This window comes from Oncorhynchus tshawytscha, linkage group LG15 (genome assembly GCF_018296145.1).
Source record: "Oncorhynchus tshawytscha isolate Ot180627B linkage group LG15, Otsh_v2.0, whole genome shotgun sequence".
NCBI classification, from domain to species: Eukaryota; Metazoa; Chordata; class Actinopteri; order Salmoniformes; family Salmonidae; genus Oncorhynchus; species Oncorhynchus tshawytscha.
The window spans coordinates 31,698,455-31,714,187 of NC_056443.1; the positions used below are offsets into that span (position 1 = coordinate 31,698,455).

Here is a 15,733-nt window from a genome sequence, read left to right on the forward strand (position 1 = left end):
ATTCTCATAAAGTTATTATCTTAGTCAAACGAACATGTGCCATGTAACATCTATCACTATGGCAACAGGGTTGGACAAAGTTTAGGAACTGTTTTTTTGAAGGAGGAATTTATGAAAATAAATTGATTCTAATTAGTCACAGTACCAACTGAACCTGGGTCGTCAGCTCACCTCAAAACTGTATTAGCCTACTGTGCCAAAGCACAAGCTTGGATCTTCACCAGTTACCATAGCCACAGTCAGAAACTCTGACAATTTCTCTATTAATATCTGATGTTAACCCTAACCTTCACCACACTGCCAACCTTATGCCTAACCCTAACCTTAAACAAGTCAAAAGTCAACATTTCGTTCCCCACGAATGATGCAGTGCCCCCCATTGGACCAAATGAGATATCACATGACTAACACATTTTAGTTAACACTGGAATGTGAGATGTAATCTACACCTCCATTAGGAACACTGGAATGTGAGATGTAATCTACACCTCCATTAGGAACACTGGAATGTGAGATGTAATCTACACCTTCATTAGGAACACTGGAATGTGACATGTGATCTACACCTCCATTAGGAACACTGGAATGTGAGATGTGATCTACACCTCCATTAGGAACACTGGAATGTGAGATGTAATCTACACCTTCATTAGGAACACTGGAATGTGAGATGTGATCTACACCTCCATTAGGAACACTGGAATGTGAGATGTGATCTACACCTCCATTAGGAACACTGGAATGTGAGATATGATCTACACCTCCATTAGGAACACTGGAATGTGAGATGTAATCTACACCTCCATTAGGAACACTGGAATGTGAGATGTAATCTACACCTCCATTAGAAACACTGGAATGTGAGATGTAATCTACACCTTCATTAGGAACACTGGAATGTGAGATGTAATCTACACCTTCATTAGGAACACTGGAATGTGACATGTAATCTACTATCAAATGGCACCCTATTCCCTATATAGTGCACTACTTTTAACCAGAGCCCATGTCCTGATCAAAAGTAGTGCTCTAAATAGGGAATAGGGTGCTATAGTAGTGTACTAAATAGGGAATAGGGTGCTATAGTAGTGTACTAAATAGAGAATAGGGTGCTATAGTAGTGTACTAAATAGGGAATAGGGTGCCATTTGGGATAGAGTTAATAGAAGAGGGGGGGGGGAGAATGTGGCCTAAATTGAGTTTGACACTCCCAGGTAAAGACACTTGACTGGAACAGGACTGGAGGTACACCACAGAGACGGGCAGGAACCCAGTGGCCCTGGTCTCAGCTCTCACTGGTCTCAGCTCTCACTGGTCTCAGCTCCCTGACCAGCACTACTCCCCCTACATCAGAAGTAAATATCATAATCCAACAGTAAATATCATAACCCAACAGTAAATATCCTAACCCAGCAGTAAATAACATAACCCAACAGTAAATATCCTAACCCAGCAATAAATAACATAACCCAACAGTAAATATCCTAACCCAACAGTAAATATCCTAACCCAACAGTAAATATCCTAACCCAACAGTAAATATCCTAACCCAACAGTAAATAACATAACCCAACAGTAAATATCCTAACCCAACAGTAAATATCCTAACCCAACAGTAAATATCCTAACCCAACAGTAAATATCCTAACCCAACAGTAAATATCCTAACCCAACAGTAAATATCCTAACCCAACAGTAAATATCCTAACCCAACAGTAAATATCCTAACCCAACAGTAAATATCCTAACCCAACAGTAAATAACCTAACCCAACAGTAAATATCCTAACCCAACAGTAAATAACATAACCCAACAGTAAATATCCTAACCCAACAGTAAATATCCTAACCCAACAGTAAATATCCTAACCCAACAGTAAATATCCTAACCCAACAGTAAATATCCTAACCCAACAGTAAATAACCAGCACCCCTGAACAGCACTACTCCCCCTATATCAGCAGTAAATAACATTCACCCCATGCATCTATACTGATTAAATATGCTCCGTCTCTCCATCTGAAGATGGCATTCTGAAGATGCCGCTGGTGGCACAAGTTCCAGCAACAGTCACAGAACCCTTGACCTTGACTACCCACCGACTGTGGATAGTGACCCACCAATGTTGGTTGTAGTTGAACAGGTTAAACGTAATGATAACTCTGTTAGGACTGTCAGGTCAGGGGCTGGTCGGGTTAGGAAACGACCAGTGAGACTCATTGAGACTATGCAGACACAGAGGGGTTTTCATACAGAATTCATTAGAGTACCTGTGCGGGTGTAGGATTAGAATCCAAGTCTGTAGCCCCCCCCCAACATTTTGTTTTACATTTAACTTTCAAGAGACCCCATTGAGGTAATGGGTCAGAGGTCATGTAGACCAAGGTTTTTCTGTCTGAGGTTCTTATTGTCACTGTGTGTACTGAACATGTAACAGGCATGTTTACCTACGGGGTCTTTGAATTCCCCATAATTCTCTTTAGAGAATAGTCTTTGCACTGGAATGTTTGGTGACATATGTATTGCAAGGTATTGCATACCTCATTTTGATTCTTTGTAGTATGCAAGTGTAATTCAGCAGGGGAGAATGTAACAGGGTTGGTTAAGTTTCCACTTGCCTCTAAAGAAATGTGTATTTAATGTTCAAGCATTCTTATTGGTTAGTTCAACTCTGATGACAATATGGTGTGTTGTGATTGGCCCCGCTTGCAGATAGGGGGAGATCGCGAATGTCAGGTCTTCCCAGTATGAAAATGTGATGCAAGGGGTAGGTCACGCTCTGAATACTGTTTTCTATTTTACAATGTGTACAAGTTTGCTGTACGTTACTGATTTATACATGTGTGGGTATATGGTACCTGTTAGGGATTGAGGGGCTTTCTGAGATGTGCTTTGGCATATGATTGTTGTAAATAAGTGTGTTAGCTAGCATACACCGATGTAATGGTCACATAAGCCACTGCTAACACAGTTGTCTTCATGCTACAGATTTTGCCATCAATAGCGCTCAGCCCTGCACAACTAACGTGCTGTTTCCCATTTAACAACAGAAATAAATGCTCAACTGGGACCACTGGCCGAAGTGATTCATTTTGAGAAAACACAACGCATGGAGAGTACATAGTAGCCTAGTGGTTAGAGCGTTGGACTAGTAACCGGAAGGTTGCAAGTTCAAATCCCGAGCTGACAAGGTACAAATCTGTCATTCTTCCCCTGAACAGGCAGTTAACACACTGTTCCTAGGCTGTCATTGAAAATAAGAATTTGTTCTTAACTGACTTTCCTAGTTAAATAAAAGTTAAATTAAAATATACATCTGTTACACATGCAGTCATGTAATTGTGTCCAGAACTTTCTCTTCCCTTCCACCTCACCAGAACACAACGCAGAAAGGTACCAGTACAGAACCAGTTACACTCATTTATTTTATTAGTGACTTAAGAAAAGTGTATTTCCCATCTCTTCCTTTGATCCTGCTATATTACTAAATGATGACACCTCCCTATTGTGCAGGCCACAATGAAGCTATTCAGATTGCGTCTGCGTGTATGCACGTGTGTTTGCCTGCTGGCCTGCCAGTCTGTCAGCCTTCATGTGTGCGTTTGCATGTGACTGTCTATGAGGTTTTTCTAAGGAGAGGGAAAAGACTCTTTCCACACAGTTCCAAGCCAGACAGTGAGCCACCATGTTGGAAATCAACCACAACTAACAAGACAATCATTTGGGTGCTTCTACATTAACTTCCAAGACATCCCCTAAATCCTCCTGAAAAGTCAGATTCATGTCAACGTTCTGTTTTTCAGTCCAAAGTGCTTTCTTTTACCACAGGCAACCGGGGCGTTTATTCATGATTCCATGCCATGTACAGAAAATGTATCATTTAAGGTAAGAACTGATACTGAACTGACTGTGTTGCTTTTACGCCAAACATAACATTTTGCATTGTTGCCAAAAAGTTCCATTTTGGTTTCATCTGACCAGAGCACCTTCTTCCACATGTTTGGTGTGTCTCCCAGGTGGCTTGTGGCAAACTTTAAACGACACTTTTTATGGATATCTTTAAGAAATGGCTTTCTTCTTGCCACTCTTCCATAAAGGCCAGATTTGTGCAATATACGACTGATTGTTGTCCTGTGGACAGAGTCTCCCACCTCAGCTGTAGATCTCTGCAGTTCATCCAGAGTGATCATGGGCCTCTTGGCTGCATCTCTGATCAGTCTTCTCCTTGTATGAGCTGAAAGTTTAGAGGGACGGCCAGTTCTTGGTAGATTTGCAGTGGTCTGATACTCCTTCCATTTCAATATTATCGCTTGCACAGTGCTCCTTGGGATGTTTAAAGCTTGGGAAATCTTTTTGTATCCAAATCCGGCTTTAAACTTCTTCACAGCAGTACCTCGGACCTGCCTGGTGTGTTCCTTGTTCTTCATGATGCTCGCTGCGCTTTTAACGGACCTCTGAGACTATCACAGTGCAGGTGCATTTATACGGAGACTTGATTACACACAGGTGGATTGTATTTATCATCATTAGTCATTTAGGTCAACATTGGATCATTCAGAGATCCTCACTGAACTTCTGGAGAGAGTTTGCTGCACTGAAAGTAAAGGGGCTGAATAATTTTGCACGCCCAATTTTTCAGTTTTTGATTTGTTAAAAAAGTTTGAAATATCCAATAAATGTCGTTCCACTTCATGATTGTGTCCCACTTGTTGTTGATTCTTCACAAAAAAATACAGTTTTATATCTTTATGTTTGAAGCCTGAAATGTGGCAAAAGGTCGCAAAGTTCAAGGGGGCCGAATACTTTCGCAAGGCACTGTATGATAGCAACAACTTGGTTGTTTTTCTGATACAATGTAACAGGAAGTCAATCCAAAAGAGTGGGCTTATTTCAGACCAAGTGAAGACTGCCTTTGGGGTCACCTGCCCTGGGGCCAATATGGAGCTGCTGAGCAAAGGTGATTCACCTCAATGTGGGCAGCCTACGTGGTGTCGAATGTGGGCAGCCGGCGTGGGGTCCAGTGTGGGCAGCCGGCGTGGGGTCCAGTGTGGGCAGCCGGCGTGGGGTCCAGTGTGGGCAGCCGGCGTGGGGTCCAGTGTGGGCAGCCGGCGTGGGGTCCAGTGTGGGCAGCCGGCGTGGGGTCCAGTGTGGGCAGCCGGCGTGGGGTCCAGTGTGGGCAGCCGGCGTGGGTCGAATGTGGGCAGCCGGCGTGGGGTCCAGTGTGGGCAGCCGGCGTGGGGTCCAGTGTGGGCATGTGTGCTGGGAAAAGATGGTCTTATCTCAAGCAAAGTGAGGTCAGTGTGGGCAGCCCTCACAGTATGGGCAGCCCCTCCAGATATGGGCTGCCGGCGTGGGGTCCAGTATGGGCTGCCTAGGCGTGGGGTCCAGTGTGGGCAGCCGGCGTGGGGTCCAGTGTGGGCAGCCGGCGTGGGCCCCAGTGTGGGCAGCCCGTGGGGTCCAGTATGGGCAGCCTCACTAGTGGTGTCGAATGTGGGCCCTCACTAGATATGGGGCCCTCCAGTGTGGGCAGCCCTCACGTGGTGTAGATATGGGCAGCCCTCCAGATATGGGCTGCCTCACTAGATGGGCCCTCACCAGTATGGGCAGCCCGTCACCAGATATGGGCTGCCCTCACTCCAGATATGGGCAGCCGGCACTCATATGGGTCCAGATATGGGCTGCCCTCACTAGTGGGGCCCTCACAGTATGGGCAGCCTCACTAGATATGGGCTGCCCTCACAGATATGGGCAGCCCGTGGGGTCACAGTATGGGGCTGCCCTCACTAGATATGGGCTGCCCTCACTAGATATGGGGCTCCCCTCACCAGTGTGGGCTGCCCTCACTCCAGTGTGGGCATGTGTGCTGGGAAGAGATGGCTTATCTCAAGCAAAGTGAGCTGCCCTCACTAGATATGGGCTGCCCTCACTAGATATGAGCTGCCCTCACTAGATATGGGCTGCCCTCACTAGATATGGGCTGCCCTCACTAGATATGGGCTGCCCTCACTAGATATGGGCTGCCCTCACTAGATATGGGCTGCCCTCACTAGATATGGGCTGCCCTCACTAGATATGGGCTGCCCTCACTAGATATGGGCTGCCCTCACTAGATATGGGCTGCCCTCACTAGATATGGGCTGCCCTCACTAGATATGGGCTGGCCTCACTAGATATGGGCTGCCCTCACTAGATATGGGCTGCCCTCACTAGATATGGGCTGCCCTCACTAGATATGAGCTGCCCTCACTAGATATGGGCTGCCCTCACTAGATATGGGCTGCCCTCACTAGATATGGGCTGCCCTCACTAGATATGGGCTGCCCTCACTAGATATGGGCTGGCCTCACTAGATATGAGCTGCCCTCACTAGATATGAGCTGCCCTCACTAGATATGGGCTGCCCTCACTAGATATGAGCTGCCCTCACTAGATATGGGCTGCCCTCACAGGGAAGAGACGGGAAAAACACTTTTCTTAAGTCACTAATGAAATTAACGAGTAAGGAATTCAGACAGCAGATGAAGCTGATTAAACCTGAAAAGGACGGCATTAAAAGACAATGTAACACTTTTGGGTGACCAATTACAGAGGAATTATTTAGAGGACATCAAAACTAAAAACAAAACACAGGAAGTGGTTGAATTTGAATCTGATTAAACAGTGTATTGTCAGATACATGATACGCTTATATGGTTTCTTGTTTGGAGGTTTTTTGTCATAACATCCAACATAACAGAGTTGTTTGTGAATAGGTTTATCTGCACGTTACGTGTGTGTGTGTGTGTGTGTCTGAATGAGTGAGTGAGTGAGTGAGTGAGTGTGTTTGCATCTGCTACTTGTGTGTTGGTGCATTACACATCCAGTGTTTGTGGCTGTCTGATTGGAATTGCGTCAGTGCCTATTTTTATGTTTCTTCTGTACATGTCATTTCCTGATCTCAAACCACAAAGCAACTCTCAAAGCACTAAGGAATCCCCTTCAATTCCAATAGTGACATCATTTAGGTTATTTAGGGCCCTAAGCATTGACCCCATGAGAACCTGCTCATCTCACTCCTACCTGCCTCTCAACCTTCCCATGTTCAGCAACAGACCTGTAAAAACCACAAACAAATGGATGGTGGATTTGATACGATGCTACTGAAATAGCTTTTATACTCATTCTTTACAAAGTAGTAGTTGAACATAGGAAGTAGAACTCTCTCTCTCAATTCAGTTCAATTTGCTTTATCGGTACGATGTACACATTGCCGAAGCTTACTTTGGAGATTTACAATATTAATAATAATAATCAAAATTGTCAGTGGGACAACAGTAATCAAGGATCACAATAGCCATACACTGAACAATAAGAAAAAGCATAGAGGACGTGTGCAGGTTGGTTGGTCCGTCAGACACGGTCCTTCATCTTATGGCAGGCAGCAACGCAGCTCTCAGCTTCCTCCCCCAACAGGACAGGTACTCTATCATCATCAGACAGGTCTTTGAAACCTTGAATAAGGGTTTCAAATTTGGGGAAATGACACTTAATTGTTTTATATTTTTGACCTTTGTCACGAAATGCAGCTCTGTCTTGGGTTCTGCTGGTGTGCAGTGGTTGCACAGCCTTTCCTCTACAGGGAGCCAGGTTTTCCTGTGTCTACTCTTCTCAATGGCAAGGCTGTGCTCACTGAGCCTGTACTTTGTACATTTTCTTCTTAGGTTTTGATCAGTAACCATGGTTAAATAGTTAGCCACAATGTACTGTCGATTTAGGGCCAGATAGAACTCTATATTGTTTTGTGCTTGTGTTTCCCAGTAGGTAATGTAGTTTTGTTTTGACTGTGTTGTAATTTGGTTGATTGGATGTTCTGATCCTGAGGCTACAGTGTGTTCGTAGACCAGGTTTGTGAACCAGCTGAATGAGGGGACTCTTATTTGCTCTGCTCTTGGCATTGCAGGGCGTGGTAATGATATGAGATGGGGTCACTGTATTTTAGATGTTTCTAAAACTTAATTTCTCTTTTGAGTTTTTATTATTAGTGGATATTGGCCTAATTCTGCCCTGCGTACATTGTTTGTAGCTTTGATCCGGATCTCTCTCTCTCCATATGCTGTATTTTCCTTCACTATCTTTATGCAAACTATTTCGGCCTCAATGGCAGAGATCATGATAATAGAAACCTGAAAGGGCCTTTTGTACTTTACGACCAGCGATGCTCACCACTAAATGCGATAAGGGACTGTTAACACAACAACAACAACAGCATCAGCAGAGATAGAGTATTGGGCTCATGACCTCCATAAGCCTATTTACAAGCTATTTATTATTAAAGAAAAAGACAGACAGAAAATGTTGTATTGCTGTCCTTGTGGGGACCAAATCCAAAATCCTATTTTCCCTAAACCCTAACCCTAAATCCAACCCTAACCTTAACCTAAACATAACCCTATGCCTAACCTTAAAACTAATACCTAACCGTATTTGTACTGATGTGTATTTATTAAGGATCCCAAATAGCTGCTGCTACTCTTCCTGGGATCCAGCAACATAACCCCAAACCTTAATTATAACCCTAATTGTAACCCTAGACCTAACCCCTAAGCCTAAAATAGCCTTTTTCCACGTGGGGACTGGCAAAATGTCCCCACCTGCCTGAATTTTCCAAGTTTAACTATCCTTGTGAGGACTTCTGGTACACGCAAGGATAGTTAAACAAATTAAACAGAACTGGACTGGAAAAAAGAGTGAATGAGTGAAGCACTATTAAAGTGACAAAAACAAACACCTGCAAGGTGAGAGAAAGATGTCATGTCTTTCTGAGAGAGATGGAGAGGGAGAAAAAGAGAGGGAGAACGGAGAGGGACGTAAATATAGAGGGACCAGATAAGAGAGAAAGAAAGTGAGAGTCTGGGAGCGAGAGAGAGTATGGAGAAACGGAGCATATTTCATCAGTACAGATGCAGTGGGTTATGTTATTTACTGCTGATGTAGGGGGAGTAGTGCTGGTCAGGGAGTGAGAGCTTATACCAGTGAGAGCTGATACCAGGGTTGCTGGGTTATGATATTTACTGCTGATGTAGGGGGAGCAGTGCTGGTCAGGGAGCTGAGACCAGGGCAAATGGGTTATGTTATTTACTGCTGATGTAGGGGGAGCAGTGCTGGTCAGGGAGTGAGAGCTGAGACCAGTGAGAGCTGAGACCAGTGAGAGCTGAGACCAGTGAGAGCTGAGACCAGTGAGAGCTGAGACCAGTGAGAGCTGAGACCAGTGAGAGCTGAGACCAGGGCCGCTGGGTTCCTGCCCGTCCCTGTGGTGTGCCTCCAGTCCTGTTCCAGTCAAGTGTCTTTACCTGGGAGTGTCAAACTCAATTTAGGCCACATTATCCCCCTCCTCTTCTATGAACTCTATGCCCCCCTTCTATTAACTCTATGCCCCCTCCCCCGCCACCACTTTCGGTCAATATACCTCATATACCCCACTCTCTCTTCCTCCCTGTTAAACAGCCACCACTAACATTGAGTGGCTACTGCCAACACACTGTCAATGACACTGACTCTACTCCAGCCACTTTAATCATGGGAATTGATGGGAAATGATGTAAATATATCACTAGCCACTTTAAACAATGCTACCTTATATAATGTTACTTACCCTACATTATTCATCTCATATGCATACGTAGATACATAGGACTGCATCCTTATGTAATACATGTATCACTAGCCACTTTAACTATGCCACTTGGTTTACATACTCATATGTATATACTGTACTCGATATCATCTACTGTATCTTGCCTATGCTGCTCTGTACCATCACTCATTCATATATCCTTATGTACATATTCTTCATCCCCTTACACTGTGTATAAGACAGTAGTTTTTTTGGAATTGTTAGTTAGATTACTTGTTCGTTATTACTGCATTGTCGGAACTAGAAGCACAAGCATTTCGCTACACTCGCATTAACATCTGCTAACCATGTGTATGTGACAAATAAAATTTGATTTTTATTTTTTATTTTTTTTCCCCTCTGTTTTAAAGCCAATTTCCTACAATGCTACACGTTTGGCCAGAGTGGAAATCTGTAGTTTTGTAGCTAATTTCATACAATCCACACATTTGTTATATTTTAAAAGCTAATTAAAGTGAAGATAAAGGTACATTGAATGTGAAAAAGGCACCGGATCATGTTTCAGTTGATACTGTGACTAATTAAAATCAATTGATTTTCATGAATTCTTCCTTCAAAAAACTGTTTCTAAACTTTGACAAAACGCTCAGCTGGTGTCCCTGGCTATGTCCAACCCTGTTGCCATAGTGATATATGTTACGTGCCATCTGTTTGTTTGACTAAGATAATAACTTCATGAGAATGTCTACTCCTTTTTGCATACCCCTGTTTGGAAACAGAATATGAATAACATATTCAAATCAATGGGTATCAGTTTAAGATGTATATAGGGCCAAGCAACGGAGATAGACACAGAAGGAGAGAGAGATCTGGAGAGAGCAAGGTAGACGGAGCGAGACAGACTTTCCTACAAACAACCGGTGAGGCCATGTTAAAAATGTATAATATTTTTAGCATTAATGTAGAGAAATGAATGTAACACAGTTTTTTTTTAATTATTCTGGTTACATTTCAGATGTAATTGGTACCTTTTGAAATCTCTTGGAACACAACTCTAAACTGAGTGTAGGAGTCTCTGATCACATCTTTAGCCATATTTCCTTTGAATTTCACACTGATGGAAACTTCTTTGTACCTCACCCTCCTAAACTCAGGTCAGTTCAACATGTGAGTTTGTGTGTGTGTGTGTGACATGTGTGTGTTTGCTTGCACAATTGCTTGTACCATGTGCAAAGATGCATAGATGAGTGTGGTTGGGGGTGAACGGTTGCTGGATAAAATGTCTGTCATGAATCATTATTCTCTTCGCAGGGTTCTACACACCTTCCTCGTGTCTTATTTGTCAGTATCACGTCATAAACATAGAAAAGACCTGGACGGATGCCCAGAGTTACTGCAGAGAGAAATACACTGATCTGGCTACAGTAGATGACATGGAGGACTTGAACAGGCTGATTACCAGTGTTAGTAGTTATAATTACTGGTTCTGGATCGGACTGAAGATGGGAGACTCCATGAAGTGGCACTGGTCTCTGGCAGACAGACATTTCTACAGAAAGGGGAGACTGAGTTCAGAAACTGGGACACTGGAACACCCCAAAATGGTAACTGTGCTTTAATGAGTACATCTGGTCTGTGGAACAACACCTCCTGTGATGACCAGCATCACTTCATCTGTTATGATGGTGAGTGTTCACATACTAATGATGAAGCCTGTTCTAAGTGCTGGAGCTGCCATTGAGTTGAAACATAGACTCATGAGAGCTTTAAGTTGTTAATCAGTTATTGATCTGTTTTCAAATCAATGACAACATGTACTATAGATGAACAGTAGATGATGTTTCATTGGATATTTGTATTGATTATTACATTTGACTTTTGCAGGAAAACAAGACACCAACCAAACATACGTCTTAATTCAGGAGAACAGGACCTGGATAGATGCTCAGAGTTACTGCAGACAGCATCACACAGACCTGGTCAGTGTGAGGAACCAGACTGAGAACACAGAGATAGAGAAGAAGATATCACTGACGGGACTTCCTGTGTGGATCGGTCTGTTTCTAGACTCCTGGAGATGGTCAGACCAGAGTGACTCCTCATTCAGAAACTGGCAGTCAGGATGGCCTTCAACAGATCAGAGACACAACTGCACTCTTCTGTCGTATTATGTTCTTGAAAATGCAGTTTATTTTTATTATTATTCTGAAAAGAAGAAATATCTTGAATGGAGAAATCTAATAAATCTGCCCTGTGACGTCACCAATCCTTTCATCTGCTATGGTAAGTTACCATATTCTCCACCTGATCTACCTGATATGATGATGACAAGAGAACTCTAATGTTTCCCCCATGATTCACTTCTGTCATTGTGGGATTGTATTATCTTGTAGGCCCAGCTGTGGAGACCCCTGAGAAACCTCAACTGAAGAGACATGTGGTGAGAATGAAAGTGACCCCGAAGGATCCAAATCTGAACCTCAGTGATCCTGCTGTTCAGGACGTCATCTTACAACAGGTGAGTTTCATCCTGATCATGAAGAACCAACTCAGTAATGATACAAATGGTATAGACCTCTTCTCTGGTCTGGGTCCTAGTCTGTTGTGGATGACCTCCTCTCTGGTCTGGGTCCTAGTCTGTTGTGGATGGCCTCCTCTCTGGTCTGGGATCTAGTCTGTTGTGGATGGCCTCCTCTCTGGTCTGGGATCTAGTCTGTTTGTGGACGACCTTCTATCCTGGCCGTGACCCCACGTTTCTCAGAGACAGTGGGATATCCAAAAACACATGACTAATACAGAGTGAAATATTCAAATCAAATCTTATTTTTCACAAACACATGGTAGCAGATGTTATTGGTCACAAACACATATATATGGATGGCCGACCCGTATAGACGAGATGCAATAGATGGTATAAAAGTGTGAGTGTCTGTGTGTCTCTGTGTTTTTCCAGATAAGGAACAAGCTGAAGGAGCAGGGGTTACCTGCAGACACCAAAGTGACATGGAAAAAGCAGCCTGATGGGAAGGTCTTCCACAAGGAGGAAGAGGGGTCTCCCAAGAAAGAAGAGGAGGAGAAGAAGATGAAGAGGATGATGACAAAGAGAGAACTCTAATTATGTCAAATGTTCTCTCCTTTTTTATTTAGATTAATTATCTGTACTAGGATGTATTTTCTGAACCTAATTAAATGTGTTTTATTAAATAAATTGTTTATTATAAACATTAATAGTGTTTTATCTTGAGATGTTGTTATTGATAATTTTCTTGACTTTTATTACAGGGTTTGTTCTCAAGACAGACTTTTCACACATCATGTCTGTAAATGAGTTATTTGTAGTTATGTTCATATTCAGGGCTGAGAAAAAGTATTTTCCTCCTTTCTAATGTTCTCAACTTTTACAGATTTAAGATGAAGAATGTTATCAGATCTTCAAAGAAAACAGAATATTAGATAAAGGGAACCTGAGTGAACAAATAACACAACAATGACATACTTATTTCATTTATTTCATAAACAAAGTTATGTAACATCCAATGTTCATGTGTGAAAGATTAATTGTCCCATTACACTCAATAACTGGTTCCTGAAGTTGTTGATCAGTATTTCACGTCGCTGTGGAGCATGTTTGGCCCAGTCTTCCACCTAGAACTGCTTAAACTCAGCGAGTTTTCAAGGATGAACTTTGAAGTCCTGCCACAACATCTCCATTGGGATCATTAGGTCTGGACATTGACGAGGTCATTCCAAAACTTCAAATGTGTTTCTTTTGAACCATTTTCATGTAGACTTGATTGTGTGCTTTGGATCAATGTCTTGCTGCATGACTCTCTTCAGCTCACAGACGGATGGCCTGACATTCTCCTGTAGAATTCTCTGATACTGAGCAGATCTCATGGTTCCTTCTATTAAGGCAAGTCGTCCAGGTTCTGAGGCAGCAAAGCATCCCCTTTACTGATGAATGCAGTGGTTTTTGCCAGGCGAAATGGGACCATGTCGTCTAAAAAACAATGTTGTTATTGAATTTTTACCCCTTTTTCTCTCCAATTTCGTGGTGTCCAATTTGTTTTAGTAGCTACTATCTTGTCTCATCGCTACAACTCCCGTACGGGCTCCGGAGAGACGAAGGTTGAAAGTCATGCGTCCTCCGATACACAACCCAACCAAGCCGCACTGCTTCTTAGCACAGCGCGCATCCAACCCGGAAGCCAGCCGCACCAATGTGTCGGAGGAAAAAAGCCGCACCAATGTGTCGGAGGAAACACCGTGCACCTGGCAACCTTGGTTAAAATCAAATCAAATCAAATTTTATTTGTCACATACACATGGTTAGCAGATGTTAATGCGAGTGTAGCGAAATGCTTGTGCTTCTAGTTCCGACAATGCAGTAATAATCCAACAAGTAATCTAACTAACAATTCCAAAAAAAAAAAAATACTGTCTCATACACAGTGTAAGGGGATAAAGAATATGTACATAAAGATATATGAATGAGTGATGGTACAGAGCAGCTTAGGCAAGATACAGTAGATGGTATCGAGTACAGTATATACATATGAGATGAATATGTAAACAAAGTGGCAGAGTTAAAGTGGCTAGTGATACATGTATTACATAAGGATGCAGTAGATGATATAGAGTACAGTATATACGTATACATATGAGATGAATAATGTAGGGTATGTAAACATTATATTAGGTAGCATTGTTTAAAGTGGCTAGTGATATATTATACATCATTTCCCATCAATTCCCATTATTAAAGTGGCTGGAGTTGAGTCAGTGTGTTGGCAGCAGCCACTCAATGTTAGTGGTGGCTATTTAACAGTCTGATGGCCTTGAGATAGAAGCTGTTTTTCAGTCTCTCGGCCCCAGCTTTGATGCACCTGTACTGACCTCGCCTTCTGGATGATAGCGGGGGAACAGGCAGTGGCTTGGGTGGTTGTTGTCCTTGATGATCTTTATGGCCTTCCTGTAACATCGGGTGGTGTAGGTGTCCTGGAGGGCAGGTAGTTTGCCCCCGGTGATGCGTTGTGCAGACCTCACTACCCTCTGGAGAGCCTTACGGTTGTGGGCGGAGCAGTTGCCGTACCAGGCGGTGATACAGCCCGCCAGGATGCTCTCGATTGTGCTGTAGAAGTTTGTGAGTGCTTTTGGTGACAAGCCGAATTTCTTCAGCCTCCTGAGGTTGAAGAGGCGGTGCTGCGCCTTCTTCACGATGCTGTCTGTGTGAGTGGACCAATTCAGTTTGTCTGTGATGTGTATGCCGAGGAACTTAAAACTTACTACCCTCTCTACTACTGTTCCATCGATGTGGATAGGGGGGTGTTCCCTCTGCTGTTTCCTGAAGTCTACAATCATCTCCTTAGTTTTGTTGACGTTGAGTGTGAGGTTATTTTCCTGACACCACACTCCGAGGGCCCTCACCTCCTCCCTGTAGGCCTTCTCGTCGTTGTTGGTAATCAAGCCTACCACTGTTGTGTCGTCCGCAAACTTGATGATTGAGTTGGAGGCGTGCGTGGCCACGCAGTCGTGGGTGAACAGGAAGTACAGGAGAGGGCTCAGAACCCACCCTTGTGGGGCCCCAGTGTTGAGGATCAGCGGGGTGGAGATGTTGTTGCCTACCCTCACCACCTGGGGGCGGCCCGTCAGGAAGTCCAGTACCCAGTTGCACAGGGCGGGGTCGAGACCCAGGGTCTCGAGCTTGATGACGAGCTTGGAGGGTACTATGGTGTTGAATGCCGAGCTGTAGTCGATGAACAGCATTCTCACATAGGTATTCCTCTTGTCCAGATGGGTTAGGGCAGTGTGCAGTGTGGTTGAGATTGCTTCGTCTGTGGACCTATTTGGGCGGTAAGCAAATTGGAGTGGGTCTAGGGTGTCAGGTAGGGTGGAGGTGATATGGTCCTTGACTAGTCTCTCAAAGCACTTCATGATGACGGAAGTGAGTGCTACGGGGCGGTATTCGTTTAGCTCAGTTACCTTAGCTTTCTTGGGAACAGGAACAATGGTGGCCCTCTTGAAGCATGTGGGAACAGCAGACTGGTATAGGGATTGATTGAATATGTCCGTGAACACACCGGCCAGCTGGTCTGCGCATGCTCTGAGGGCGCGGCTGGGG

The 15,733-nt window shown here is 43.8% G+C and overlaps 1 protein-coding gene across 1 annotated transcript; it reads left to right on the forward strand.

The window, feature by feature from the left end:
• The first annotated feature begins 11,151 nt into the window (after window positions 1-11,151).
• On the forward strand, window positions 11,152-13,076 carry LOC112214981 (lymphocyte antigen 75-like). Its single transcript, XM_024374008.2, has 4 exons — window positions 11,152-11,297; window positions 11,497-11,895; window positions 12,006-12,130; window positions 12,566-13,076. The coding sequence occupies exons 1-4, from the start codon at window positions 11,231-11,233 to the stop codon at window positions 12,725-12,727; spliced, it is 753 nt and encodes a 250-aa protein (XP_024229776.2). The 5' UTR covers window positions 11,152-11,230; the 3' UTR covers window positions 12,728-13,076.
• The last annotated feature ends 2,657 nt before the right edge of the window (window positions 13,077-15,733 follow it).